Raw genomic sequence first — 14,727 nt, 5'->3', positions numbered from 1 at the left:
AAAAAATCTGATAAACCTGTTAGTAAGCTACAAATGTACTGCAAGTATAAGAGTTAGCCCTAAATTATTTCCCACTCACTGACCTATGCTTTTGAATGCATTGAAGCAAAAATACACACTTTAACACAGTCACTTACTAAAGTTCAATATGACCTTAATGACTAGATGAATTTGAAGGCATCCACAGCATTTGATGGAGATGTCAGTCATGGTTCTCTCTATAAGTTCAAGTAACACAGGTCAGAAATCATTGCAGGACATAGTTTGGCTCATAAAGTTATGGAAATGTAGGCTGATTTCAGAATACTTGGAGTATAATACTGGTTTTGCCAAAAGGTTAGAACCAAAAGAAAAAAAAATTGGGGAGGAATGACTCAGTATGTCATTTCCTTATGAGACAACTAACAGTGAAACCTGGAGCAGGAAACAGGTGATCATAAATACACAGTCTGTTCAGGGGGCATCCTGGTCAGCGTTTCTGAATCCTTTCAAAATGTCTTGTAGGATTCACAAGCCTTTGCCTCAGAAAACATCTGCTTTCTGCAAATATTGCAGTTGCTTCTGTGAAAATACTCTTAGTGAGCTGAAGTCTGTCATTTCCCAATAGGGGCATGATCAGTGAAGGCTTTGCTTAATTGGGATGCGTAGGTGGTTGTTGATTCTCTTGTCTTTATTTTCTAAAGTCTAATTCTGCATTATTGGAACATTTGGTGTTCCATGTGCCAGTTAAGAATACCTGGAAATGGATTTTTTTTGTGCAATAAGAGCAATTTAAGACACAATATAAGAGAGCAGCTCACATCTGAATGACAGTTCTTGTTCCAGCCAATGTATAGTAATGGCAGGTCACGCACACTCTGTTTCTACTCTGTTATGACTCTAGTTTTCAGTGAAATTTTCTTGCATGTTGCAAAGTAGGCCAGAATCAGTCCCACTGTTTCAAGCAATTCTTGCTCTACTCTGCACAATGCTCCCCACAGGTGGATTTTCCTGATTAATCAATCCAAAACAATTCTTAAATGTTTCCAACTCAAAAATTAGTCTTAACAAGGTGGTAATATATATATATATATATGTATATATAAACAAAACTGTTTTAGAGGCATCTAAGCTGAGGTTTTATGTCTCCTTTATTGTTAGCAACTGTGGAATCTGTAAATCCTTACCTTTTTAATGGTGTTTTATTAAATTCATTTATCTTAGTTCATAACTACCTCTTTTCCATATTACCTCTGCCTTCTCTGGCAATATTGTGAAAATTGAAATTGATGATGGCAATATGTTGGCAACTTGATGAATCATATGTTTTCTGATTGTTTTTTAGAGTAGGTATAAGATATATACCACTAAGGTGATGAGTAAAAAAGGGTCATCTGAAGGAATCTCCTCTCTAGTCCTGCTCAGAGAAGCAAAACAGATAGGAGCTGTCAAAGAGGATGCATGAAGAGCAATACATTTTCCTTGGCTTTTGCAACACCTGACAGCAAAGGAAAAATTCAAAGACAGTTAAGATGTGCAGAGATTTTACCTAGCTGCTTTCTTGACAATTTTGCAAACTCGATTTTTCCTGAATTAATGACATAGCCTTCTAAAGCTGCTGGGAAATAGGAAGGCATCTCATTTCAAAAGACAAGTAACTTCATATGTAGGGGAGAGAACAATGAGAGGCAGAGGCAGCGGGTTGGCCAGCAGGGAAGCCTTTTTGTGTGGAATTTCAGTTGTAGTCATAAAGGCATCTCCGTGAACCTTCACACCTTGCCCATGGCCTTGGCATTTGTAAGCGGTGCTGTCTTCTGTAGTCTATTCTTTGGTGTTCTTTCACCTCCTGCTTTCGTGCCAGGGCAGTGCAGCAGCTGTTGCCTCCTGCCTCCCTGTCAGCCCGCCCTCAGTCGCTCAGCGCTACCCGAGCTCTTCAAAACACGTCTCGCCCAGGCAGGAAAGAAAAACTGGGTCACAGGCAAGCCCAAGTAGGCCAAGTTATTGCTATTCAGCTGCTTTTGTTTGAGTTGTTCTGTTCAGGCCTCTTCAAGTCTGCTTATTCTTTTCATTAAGCCATACTCAGAGCTGTGATGTTTCAGCAATGTTTGTTCAAGGCTCGACACCCGTTTGGCCCTATAGCTATGAGCTGTCCATCGTGACTGCCACAGAAAGTAATGGGGAATGTTTTTAAAGGACATCAAGCTGAGGGACACAGAAAGGGCTGTTGTATAAAGCATGAGTCAGAAAACACTTGGCCATTACTGCTTAGCAAAGTGATCTTTGTCTTAAAATGTTGTGATGAACCAGAGGAAGTGCTTACTTCTGGCACAGTATTTCCATTTGCAGTTTTTAGATAAAAATCATGACCAGAAATGTTACAAATGTTGCAAAGCACATGAAAAGCTGCCCTGTGCTGTCAGAATCAGTACTGTGTATGACAGCTCCTGGCTTGTAACACCCAACTAGGCAGTCTGTGTAGGAATGTTTATTACTGGTACCACTAGTCAGGCTTCAGCTGAAAATGTTTGACACTGGTGTAATATGTCCTTAAGTTTGCCATGCCGTGACTCGTAAAGCTCCTCCCTTTCATGCAGTCATAAAATAATTCAGGAGCTCTCCAGTCAATTGATTGGATGCCAGAAACCTCCAGTGGTTGTCCCACTCTACTCTTCACTGGTGCAGTTCACCACTGAGCTGTCTTCATGGGAAGAGGTTTTCCCTCAGAGGAAAACTCTCTTGTTTCAATCACTGTTTGTCTTGTCCTCCTACCCTGTGCTGCTGGCTCCATCTTGTCAATAACTAGGGGTCAGAGATAATTTTATTTATTTATTTTGGGTTTTTAAGTCACTTTTAACTTTAAAGTCATTGTGTGTGTCATTCTGAAAATATTTTTCCTATTGTTGAGTTTAATTTCTTATTTTTCTATAGATTATAAGAAAGTATGTTAGACTTTATGGTTTCAGATAACCATGAATCCTTTTGAAGTGGAAAGTTTATGGGTTTTTTCTGACAATTACTGTGCTTTACTCTTGAAAAAAAATCAGCCTATATAAGGAATTTTGAAATTTAAAATCCTATTAGTTGAAGATGCGTTTGTGTATTTTCAATAAAGGAGAGAGTGGACAAAGTTTATCATGTCCTGAAGGGTAGCACAAAGTTTACATGCCTTGTACATGTACATGCTTACCTTTAAACATGTGCTTTAAGCTACAATTTGCAAGTGTTTGAAGTCCACCTAAATGTATTAATATAGAGAGATTGAACTATATATTGGCTTTTGGATTTGGGAGGCCAGGAAGAGGAGTAGAAGAATAAGTAAAACTGTATTCTCAAATACATAAAGAAATGTCTTTAAACTAGGAACACAATTAGGATGTAGCATTGATGTCATGCAATATGTCAGTTGTTAAGATTTTAATCCCCTTCTTCAGTCCTTCTGAAGTACAGGACTGTGGCAGGGCTTGCACTGCAGCAGTCCCAGCAGTCGCATTCACATCCAAGTTGGCATTTGAGCAGCCTGGCTTTGCCAGCTTGCTGCCTACCTGCAGCCACTGCCAAGTGCGTGGAGCAGATCCCTCCCCGTGGGTGAGCGCCGGGAGCGCACTGCGAGACGTTCTGTGGGCTGAGGGCTTAATTGTGTCTTAGCACTGCTGCTCGCATTAGGAGGCTCTAAGCATCTGCCATTGCTCGGTATGAACAACTGGATATTATCCCTCATGTTGGCAAAAAGCCTCTGGAGGATTAAAGGAAGAGTGTAGCTGCTTACGGTCCCCATATTTACTTTTCTGTGTCTGCCAGCACAGTCTGGTTTTCTCTCTGATCATTTATCCAGCCTAGACTTGAGTGTTGCAGTCATATGGTGAGCGAACAGGCACTTGCTGTGGTGGGGAGCTGACTGACAAGAATATTTTGTGAAAAGGTGAGGGGGATGCTGCTGCATCTGTAGAGGTGAGGGACAGAGCACATCAAGCCAGACTGTTTCCAGGTTCCACTGGTTCATGGAATAGGCAGGGAAAATCAGCAGAACAAGTAATGGGTGCACAACTAGACAGTCCTTTAATCTCTGCACACCTGGGAGGTTTGAGTGGGGATGGCTTCAAGGGGAGCACAGCACTCTGTGTGAAGAAGGACTTCTCTACTCCCTCCATCAGCCTCTCCTTGTTGTCACATCCAAGTGGTCACTGGCTTGTGAGAAGCCAGGTCAAGGAGGTGGGGCTTGGAACAAAAAGAAGGCAAAGCATAAATACGTAGTCCTGTACCTGCAGAGTCTTGTTCAGAAGCTGTTGTACTCAGTACTTGTGACATCTTTCAGCACCTGACTAAGCCCTTGTCCTTATCCTCTGTGCCCTCACCCTCCAGAGCCTTCCCAGGCAGAGCACCACGGTTTTTTTTTAAAGTGTATGAAAACCAAAATATATTTCAAGTTATTAACGATTGTTTTCTGTGGTTTTCCTGTCACTGCTCGCACCATATTTCTGTAAAAAAATCTATAAATGCACCCTGGTTAAAACAGCAGCAGTCAAAGAGATGGCACTTAATTATGATATTGCTTGACTTGCTGTGAGCTCCTGACGATGTAGCCATCAACAGTAACTGTCAAATGCACTTTGACAGCTTTGCTGTTAGCTTGAGATTTGAATGGAATGTTCAATATCAGCGAGTGAGCGAGATATAGGGAGAATTTCCAGTGACAGGGCTTTGTTGATAATAGCAATGCAAGCTCTGAGATCAAATAAAGTATCAGCTGGGAAATTAAGATGATATTACATTACATGTTAGTGATGCTTAGGATCTTAGGAGTAACAACCCTCATCAGCTAAGGAATTACTAAGGCAAAATTAAAGAATGCTATTGCTTTATAATACCATAATATTTTATGTAATAAACTCCTCAGAAACTGTCTTTATGGAGTTACATATAGAACAATTATGTCACTTATCCATTGCCTATTCCACTTAATGGTCTTTGGATTAGTCCGTTTATATATATCTACATCCTCAGAAACCTTAATAAACTCTGCAATAACTCGTGCAGTTTGTGTCCAAATGTCCTTCCCTCTGCTTCCTCTGTTTACCAGCACAACGTTTGGTTGAACAAGGGCCTCGGGAGAGCTGGAAAGCTCAGCCCAGCATCGATTTTGCAGAAATGGAAGAATACATGTGGAAACATAATGACTGGGGAAAAAACCCACCAAAACAAAATCCTTCTGGAAAATAATGTTATTTAATTTTTAAAAAAAAAAAATCGCAGTAATTTTTTGTAATATTTGCCAGTCTTGAAGCTTTTGTGATTTATACTTTGAAGCTTTTTGTGTTTCTGTGAAAGACTCTGAGTTTTTTTCTGTAGAACGCAGAAAATATTGCATGTGTCTTTGTTCAGTGGAAGACCAGTAGGTTACATTCAGACTTCATAATATATTAAACTATGTGAATTTTCTTACCTAGGATTCAAAAGGCTTCAAAGACATTACATGAGAACTGTCAGCAGTGCTGTCAACACAAAGGTGGCTGGAACTGTGCAGACTCCCTTAAGTTGGTGTTTGGCTATGAAACTAAATGATTAGCATATTGCATGCCCTCCTTGTCTGCTGACTTAATATGGTCCTGTCACTGACTGTGGTTTGATGGTGAAAGACCTCGTTTTAAGGGGCTGAATTTTGCATCCTTTGGACCTGCAGTAGAAGCTGGAGGTACTTGGAGCTGTGATACTCAGTAAGCAGAAGTGACATAAAGAATAAGGCTTGATGGTAGATCAAGTAGATGAAGTTTTAGGTATTTATCTAGGAGGTTTCAGTACCTTACACAGAGGAGGTTTAACTGTTATTTCAGTAGTGTTGTTGACTACTTAGCAACAACTACAGCATCAGAGTGTTATTGACATTGTTCTCATACTGAATCCAAACTACAGCACTGTACCAGCTACTAGGAAGAAAATTAACTCTGTCTCAGACAAAACCAAGACAAGTAGCTGTTAGTTTTAGCTGTTGGTTCAGTACTGAGGTGCTAGCAAGCAGTGGTGCTGTAAAGAGTCTTTGTACCACCTAAACTTGCTGAGCACTGAAAAGGTTTAAAACCCTCCCACTGTTCCACTGGAATTTTCTTTCAGTGTATTTTTGCAGTTGGCTTCTTTGGTACCTCTCCACTGCCATTCATTTTCCAGTGGCTGCATGAGTCACTGCAGCTGGTGCTGTCCCGTTCCTGGTGGATTCTCTGGCCTGTCATGCCATCCCCCATGCCAGGAAAAGCACTCGCACAGCATTGACATGGGGGTTCTCTCTTGCACAACGTGAATACACACAAAGCAAAAGCGTGCAGAGAGGGGATACTGGGCTCTAAAGTTTCTTCTCAGTCGAAGAATAAGGGGCCGAATTGTTCTGCTTCATTGCCCCGTAAAGGTTTGGCTCTTCCTGTTGACTGGTGTCTAATTCCTCTTGCTCTTCTCAATCTCTTTTTCAGTTTCAATTGTGGTAGCAAAGGCAGAGCTCTCTGTGTGCAGAAACCAGTAACTACTATACTTCTTCTGAGACTAAATGCTGATGGCTGATGGAGTTATAACTGAGTTGGGTGTGTTTGGCTTGGTGACAAAAGTATCATTGTTGGTCAGTGCCCTTCTACACCGAACAATAGGAGATGACAAAAAAAAAAATAGATGCTCTGCAGGGTCCCAGCCCCCCTCCATTTCAGACATGACATGTCTTTTTGGGAAAAGGGAAACAGTTTATTTGAAAATGCCTGCTGCTTCCCTGCTCTTTCCTGCCAAGAGCTGTTCCTTTCTCTTCTCTATTGCAGGAATTCCACAGCATATAGGGCCACGTGCAGTCCTTATTGTGCAGGAAAAGCTTCCGCAAATCTTTAGCTTTGTATCTCAAATCTGTAAGCTTTCACATGAGATTAGAGCAAGAGTTCATGTTGTTTAGGTCTAGCTGTTCTGCCCATAATTTCACATCATACTACCATGATACTAATTCTTCAGTGTCCTGATGCATTTTAGTACAAATGTCCTCAGCAGTGGTCAAATGTAAAATAGAATTGAAATGTTTCCGATCTTTTAGTAGGTTCTTTTTCTCTCCACCAGCTATCAAGTATCTCTCCCGTGGGAGTATTGTTCCTTAGAGGGCTGTTCCTTAGCTGCTCATCCCTTTCACATGTCAGCAAAAGTGCAGGCAGCCATCAGGCAGGAAGATTACAGCCAGAAGATCACAGTTTTAGACAGCTTTACCCTTTTTATCATAAGGTTTTTTCACTGTGCTCATTGTCTAAAATATCACCATAGAACTTTAGCTGTCAGCCTTTATTAACCAAATAAATTTTTCTCCTAGATCCAGACTGTAAATTAAGTTTGAGGAGGGAGGAGAACTGGCCTTTATACTTGTCTTTCTCTCATAATTAAAAAAGTTAGGGTTAAAACTTTTATATTTAGATGGTATCAAAAATTATTAAGATGAAAGGTTCATATGTAATTTTAATTCTTATTAGAATATAATAGGAATGTAGTACAGGTTAGCTTACTGAGTTTATTTTTGCAACAGTAGAAGGTCTTAGAGAATCTTAGAATTGCTATAATAATTCTAAAACTGAACCTTTTGGCAAGGAAAATTAGCACCCACACACAGAGGACTGATGAGACTTAGGTCATGAATTTTGCTGGTAAATGACTGATCTTATCCATCTTAGAAGTAGAATGAAAATAGATAAGGTTTGTAATAGAATTGGATTGTCTTACTTATAAATTGTCAACACAAAAACACTTCTAACAAGAAGTTTTCTCAAAAGGAAAAAGCTACTTCTCTTCCCTTAGCTTTCTATAGAGCTATTTCAAGCCTAAGATTTAATGAATATGTTGCAATGAATGTACTTAAATATGGCTTTGAGAGTTTGTTAGATTTGAGTTCTGCTTTGTAGGTGAGGCAAGTCCCCAAGTTCCCTGCAGATAAAAGAAAATGATTGTTTCTTAGGACACCCAAGTTAAAAGTAAGTTACCTTCAGAATTAAGATCTCACTGTTTAAAAGTGTTTATCAAATTTTCACTTTATAACAAGTTGCAGTTACTAAGAATATTGACACTGCTGTAACCATAGACAACGCTAGATATTCCTGTGTAAGGTTAGCCTCTCTTTTTTCTTTTTTTTTTTTTCTTTTTTTTCCCAGATAACTCTTCAGTGTTTGGCTCATTTTATTTCAGGAGATGTTTGTTCATTACTTTTGATTGAGACTTCACCTTTCACTCACCAACCTAAAATTGAGAGCTCAAACTCAGGTTCACAACACATACCTATGTATACCTTTTCATCATGAGTCTATAACATTATACTTAATTCATTGCTTCATTTTTAATATTTCATGCAAAACTAGTGCCAATGCAGCATTAATGTCGTAGAATTAAGTACTTAAAATAGGTCAGTCAGGCAGGTTGAACACTCATCCCTTTCTTGTCTGCCTTATGTGTACACAGAAAATGATCTCACTAGTGTTGAATACCAGTAGTCAAACAATGTATAATGTTGTGCAATTGTAATATATAATGGGCTACATCTATTTCACTTTGCTTTCATAAAGATCCTTCTGCTGTGGACATTCCACTAGCAGAGGAAAATGTATTTTGTTCATCTTTGTTACAATCAGAATTACCGAACGGTTCTTCCCAAGACAGAATCACTGTCAAAACTATGAAATGCTTTATGAACTTCTGCCAGCATAAGTCAGCTTGCTCTGATTCCAGTTTGAAATGGGAATCTGTGCAATTAACCTTGACTCTGTCCTTTCCGTAAATGATAACAGATACAAACTTCCTCTTCTGATCTGTTAACCTAAGTGTCTTGAGTCCCTTTTAAAAGGGAAATTCTACCCAGACAGAAAAAAGTCTTTGGAATAGAACTCAGTGTCTAATAAAAATAGCTGAGAATTAGAATAAAACATGGTATTTTATGTGAAGTGATCCATATGCTCTTAAAGATGTTGAAATATAATTATCTTAGATGGGTTTATCTATTTCATGTATTTGCAAGGACTTCATTCCTTTAGAGGTTAATAAGTTTATATTCCATTTTATCATGTTAATCACTGAAATGGAAGAGGCAATATCCTTTTGGTTACAGAAAGAACAAGGGTCTTGACTTACCCAAGGTCAAAGAAGAAATTTGTGAACTCTGTCTTGCAGCATTTCAGCTGTTTTGTTCTGCCTTAGCACAAGCTACAGCATATGGCAGAGAATCTGTACAGTAGGCTTTTGCAAGTGAAAGAACAGAAAACTCTTGGGAGAGTTGAATGTCTGATGGTGAGGCAATCACAGATTTTGTGGAACAGGCAGGCTTTTTTTATTCTCCTCATGAATTAAATTTAGAATGCTGTATATAGTTCAGTACTTGTCACACATAAATCTTAAGTATATTGAGAAATATGCTTTAACAACTCTCTTGCCTTTTAACTGACGGGGATCCATATTTTATTGGAAATCTTGATGTTGTGTATGAGGTTTCCATGTAGGCCTCCTCCGCTGTTTGTATATGGGACTTTGAGGGTGCAGGACACAAATTAGGGTTTAAGTGTCAAATTATACTATTGAGGTTCACTTCAGAAGTGAGGTTCTGGCTCTGCAGGGCATTCCAGTACCACGTGACATGCTGAGGAAAGGCATTGGCAGAGAATGAAGGGAAATGAATAAAGCATGGCAGTGAAGTCACAGTGCCCACTTTGCTGCACCTACGTGGTTCAATTTTTGCATGGGGACAAAGAAAAACCCCAAACCCTCCCTGCATTCTGTCTTGTAATTTGTTGAAGAAAAGCTGTTTTTATGTTCTGTCCATTAGGCCATGCTTCCTCTGTTGACTCATCTGTGGCAGGGATCAAGAAAAAGGTGAAGAACATTATCTTTAAATTTTCTGCTGAAAAATAAGTCATAGAATTTTTTTCATAAAGTTTTCATTGACATTTATCAATGGGAGAAAGCACATGGAAAGCTGTTGGTTTTTGTGAATACCAATGACAAGATACAGGGCTTTCCATATTTATTTTATAGCATATTGTTACTTGGCAGCAATGCAGTGGGTCCTCTTAGGGGGAGGGAATGAGGAAGGTAAGGAGATGCTGAATGCTGTTAGAATTTATGCTTTTGGGGCTGTGAGTAAAACCTTCAGCATAAGAATTAATCTGGACATTTATTCATTTTTAGAGTTTATTTTTTCTTTATAGAGCAAAGGTTAAATGATGCATTTGTATGGTAAACATCATAATTTCTCAGTTGGCTTGGTTTGAATAGTCAGTAATCATTCTCTGTGATGCTTGTGACCATATTGAGATTTTATTCAATAGCCATTGAAATAAACAGAAGGGGCAAAGTTACTATTTTTGTTTTGTTATTGTTTTGCGTAGGCCACATGCTGTTCTTCGTATTTGAAATCCCTTTCAAAGATATTTCAACTCAAAACACACAATAGAGCTTGGAGGATCCAGTGATTATGTCTGGCAATGATACTGTGGATTTAAGTCCTAACAAAGCCTAAAATAATCTGTTTTAATTAACTAAATTATTTTTTTCTCAATAATATGATTAGAAGGACCTTGTATACCAGCATTCTTACTTTTATAATAAAGTCACAAAGAAGAGGCAGATTTCAGCTTCTGTGCACAAAAAAAACCCTACCATATGCTTTAGAAATAACAATCATAAGAATGTGTCTATCTTACACTTTTTAATCCTCTAAAGATGTATGTTTTTGCTTCAGCAGATCTTTCCATATGCATAAAGCAAATAGAGTGCAGCTTGTAAGAATAAATTTTAAGGGCCAAGAGAATTAAAAAACCCAAAACCTTCCATGGGTCACCAGTAGTCATTTTGTGTTTCATAATAGCAGTCAATGTGTGAGATAAGCTTAGAAAATTTTTTAGCAGGGTGGAAAATTGGAAAGAATCAATAGCATAAATGACAGTGGGCTAGACATGTAACAGGACACACAGTGAAGAGGGACTTTTCTATGGGAACCCATTCCAATGAACTTTCAGCAGGCTCTGTGTCCCATGTGAGTTTGTCTTGTCTTTATGCTCTGAGAAGACCTTTCTTTCCATAATTTTTATTAAACAAATAGTCTGCATCTAAACAGTTTACTATGTTACCTTTCAGCACTGTGGTCGTATTTATCTTGGTATAGGTTGTGTATTTTTTGTAATTGGAATGCTTGATGGAATTCACATTCTATAGTCTTAATCCTCAAATGGATTATCCAGGAATATCCATGGCAGTTAATATTTTGATTTCTAGCAGAAATATTTTCTTGGCTGCTCATTAAATGAGGAATCCTCTCCCAAGAGAATTTGTTTCAATAGACTGTAGTTGAGGTGATGTACTTCACAAGGAATACATGAATATATGTGAGTAAAGAGAGACTAGCAATTTCAGTCACGCTTTAAATTACCTTGGAAAGTTAATTTCAGTGTGTAAAAATGTGTATGCACAAGTTGATGCACATCTTGAGCCAAGGAGAAGGAATTTGCAATTCTTCTCTTTTCTGCACTTTGAATTTCTACAGCTTTCTGCTCTGTGAGAGCCCAAGTGCTGTGCAGTGCTTAGCTATAGGCATCTGCCTGATTCAGGCCCTATTCAGTGCTCCTTGGCTAGAGAGGATCTCACCTGTGCCATGTGTTTAGCACAGCTAAAACCTCACAGTAGTGAGGTTAAATCAAGGCAACCGTGAGGAGACCTTCAAAGTTTGCAGAGAAAGGCAGATTACATTGCTGTCAATAAGAAGGTGATTTTTAAATAAAGGCAGTGTGGAAGATTAGAGAATGGAAAAATGCCTAACTGATTATATTTAAAGAGGTTGAAACAAAAAATGGTGAAGTTCAATACATAAATAAAGATTTAAAGGATATAAAAAATGGACAAAGGTGTCTAAGAAATGATATGCAGTTAATCAATAAGTACTACTTTAAATATGCACTGTACAAAGTAAACAAAAAGGAAAGAGGGTATTGATCAGCCTGGGTTGAAAGGTAGTGACAGGGACTAATCTGACTACACAAAAGACTTAAATCTTCACATAGTTGTTTGAGCAAGATAATATTGTCTGGTCTCTGAACTGCTTTTATCTTTGTAAGACTTATTCTAAAGCATCTTTAACAAGACAGTGATCGCTATTCAGGACTGTCAAAAGAGCATAGCTGCATTAAACTTACCATTTCTCAAAAAAAAACCACCTAGCACAAGAAAAAAAAATAAAGTATTTAATGAGGTCTTATGTTGAAAGAAAAGCAAAATTAAGCCTGTTTGCATGCCTTACTTAAAAGAGTTTCTTTTAATAAATAGGGGTTTTTTTAATTATATGGAAAGTTAAAGTGAAATTAAAGTTCATAATTATGTATGTTTTACTTGTAGCTTAGGCAGTAGGTGCTGAAATCAGTATTCGGGCAGAACAGGTTAACAACTGCTGAACTGAAGAATTCCTTAATTATTTTCAGTGTGACTCACCTCAGCATATGAATTTAAAGTTTGTAGGCTTAGTCCTTTGTGTGTTGCAGTGGAAATTGAAGGTGGGTGATAGTGTTTACACAAGCTAGTAAAACAATCAAACCAAACAAACAAACAAAAAGAAATTAAACCTCCAAACGTTTGCTGCATTGCCAGTGAGGATTTACTGGTTTATACATGCCAATGAGGAATGAGGTCTAAACCTGGACTGGAATCAGTTTTACTGCAATGTGAACAGGATTTCTTCTTTAATTACAACCTTTCAGTTATATTTTACACGGATAAAAAGTCTATTTGCTTCTTTTTATTTTTAAGACAGTATAGTAAAACTACAACTTGTAACATTTCAAATTTAAATGAGGAAAAAATGTCAACAGAAGCTGAGGACATTGTATCTTAGAAATGGCTTCTGTGTCATTGTTCATTAGGTGAGCAAGTAGAGAATTAAAAAATAAAGATTTGGTCCTTGCAATTTCATTTTTAATAACTTACAAAAAAAGGACTGAGACTTACAAGAGACAAATGCTTGTATTTAAGACTCCAAATCTTCAGTAACAGCACTGTTATATACTTTCTTGAGAAATTAGAATTAGTACTGATTAGGATACTGTACATAGTCTTTAGTCATTATAACACCAGATAGTATTTGACTGACATTCCCACTAGGTATAGATTTTTTTTATTATTTGCCTAGATTCATCTTGGTGTTGTCATACAATATTTGTCATGAACCTGAGACTTACAGACTTGGAATTACTGCCATCTACTTGACATATGTGTCTGGTGTTCATCCTGACGGGTGGGTCTGCATTGAAGATCTCTAACCTAGAAAGGAAGCGTAGGTTTGTCAGTGTACAGTGCTTGTACTGTGCTTTGAGAATCCTACATGTAGACTTTCCACCTGAAATACATGAATGAAAACACTGGTTTGTATGTTGCACACTTGGAGAAACTGATCTTAAAAACTAACAATCTGTTCAGCATGTTAGCACTTTGAACTTGAAAAGTAGTTGAAATAATAAAAAAAAAAAATAGCACTTAAGAAGCTGTTGTGTAATGGAGTTTGTGAATCTCCAGTTGCTTATCAGCTTCTTTCTGCTGTTTTCCTTATTTTCTTAGCTTTTCTTCCTTTTTTTTAACTTTCATTCTGTTCCTGTTTTAAAATTAATTTGAATATTATGAGACTTATAAAGGAAATTTGTTTCTTAAAAATAGACCTCTATCAAAGCAATATCTGATGCATTGTAGCAAAGTACTCATTGGGTTCTTTCCAGGTTCATTGAATTAATTTTTTCTGCCTTATGTTGTAAATAAACTTCAAGTACAGAGAATGATGTGGGAATGAGGCATTGTAATTACATTTTTGGGGTAGCTAAAAAAGAACTTGAACTCTCCTGGGACACTGCAAGAGTTCTAATGGTTCTTTCCTTCAGCCAGAAAAATTCCATGGTTGTAGGGCTCTTTATCCTATTGATGGTAGAATCTTTTGTTTAAAAGGCTGAAAAAATGGCACGTAGGGCAGAGAAAATATTAAACTGTCCTGATTTTCATTATTTTTATCTCTTACTGTGTATTGGAGCCATTTTCTAAAACTTCTCTAGGAGGCCACAACTCTATGAACCTTTATCTAGATGAGAGGTTCAGAGAAGCATCCATTCCTTGAGGAACTGGCTGACCCAGACCTCCGAGCCTCTCGGATCCGTCGATCATTAGCGAAAACACAATGTGCTGAAATCCGCTTTTCGCAAGTGCTGTTTTCTGATGCTTTCATAATTCTCCCTTTTGCTGTTCACAGAGAGCGAGGACGTGTACCAGCGCCAGGTGCTGTCCATTTCCTGTATCGTCTTTGGCATAGTCGTAGTGGGCATGCTTTGTGCAGCGTTCTACTTCAAAACAAAGTAAGAGCCTTCGTCTGGCGTGCTCGTTCTTTAGCTCTTGTCCTTTTTACATCTTTACAGTTCTTCAGTTTCTCCCCTCTTTTTCAACTGTTGTTATCTCTGGTCAGGCCAGAAATGTTCCCCATGGCTAAGTCCCCTCAGAAAGTAAACACAAAGTAATATGTGTTGTTTTTTCCTATTTTCTGATATCAGGAGAGAGTAGATTGTGTCATTTCCAGTTCTTTTTTTTTTTTCTTGACAGCAATAATTTTGTGTCTTTTGCTATCAGTGCAATAATCACTTTCCTTTCTTGAAAATGACAGTTTAAACATACCATCTCCCTTTTGCATTTCATTTCATGTCCCTAAAAGTCCCATTTATTCTGTATGCTGAGAACAAAAGTAAAGTTAGA

General features: G+C 38.0%; 1 protein-coding gene across 4 annotated transcripts in view; it reads left to right on the top strand.

Annotated features, from left to right (window-relative positions):
* The window catches only part of NRG3 (neuregulin 3), a 376,165-nt gene that overhangs the window by 325,356 nt on the left and 36,082 nt on the right, over positions 1-14,727 (top strand). For all 4 annotated transcript variants that reach the window (XR_010432258.1, XM_064662521.1, XM_064662520.1 and 1 more), the window contains exon 5: positions 14,234-14,336. Coding sequence is in view for 3 of the 4 variants with exons in the window: in XM_064662521.1 (XP_064518591.1) it covers positions 14,234-14,336 (103 nt within the window). In the remaining variant the exon portion in view is untranslated. The remainder of the gene's footprint in view (positions 1-14,233; positions 14,337-14,727) is intronic.

The sequence above is a fragment of the Pseudopipra pipra genome, chromosome 8 (assembly GCF_036250125.1).
Source record: "Pseudopipra pipra isolate bDixPip1 chromosome 8, bDixPip1.hap1, whole genome shotgun sequence".
NCBI lineage: Eukaryota > Metazoa > Chordata > Aves > Passeriformes > Pipridae > Pseudopipra > Pseudopipra pipra.
The sequence above is the reverse complement of the archived record's forward strand: the minus strand, read 5'-3'. Positions and strand labels throughout refer to the sequence as shown.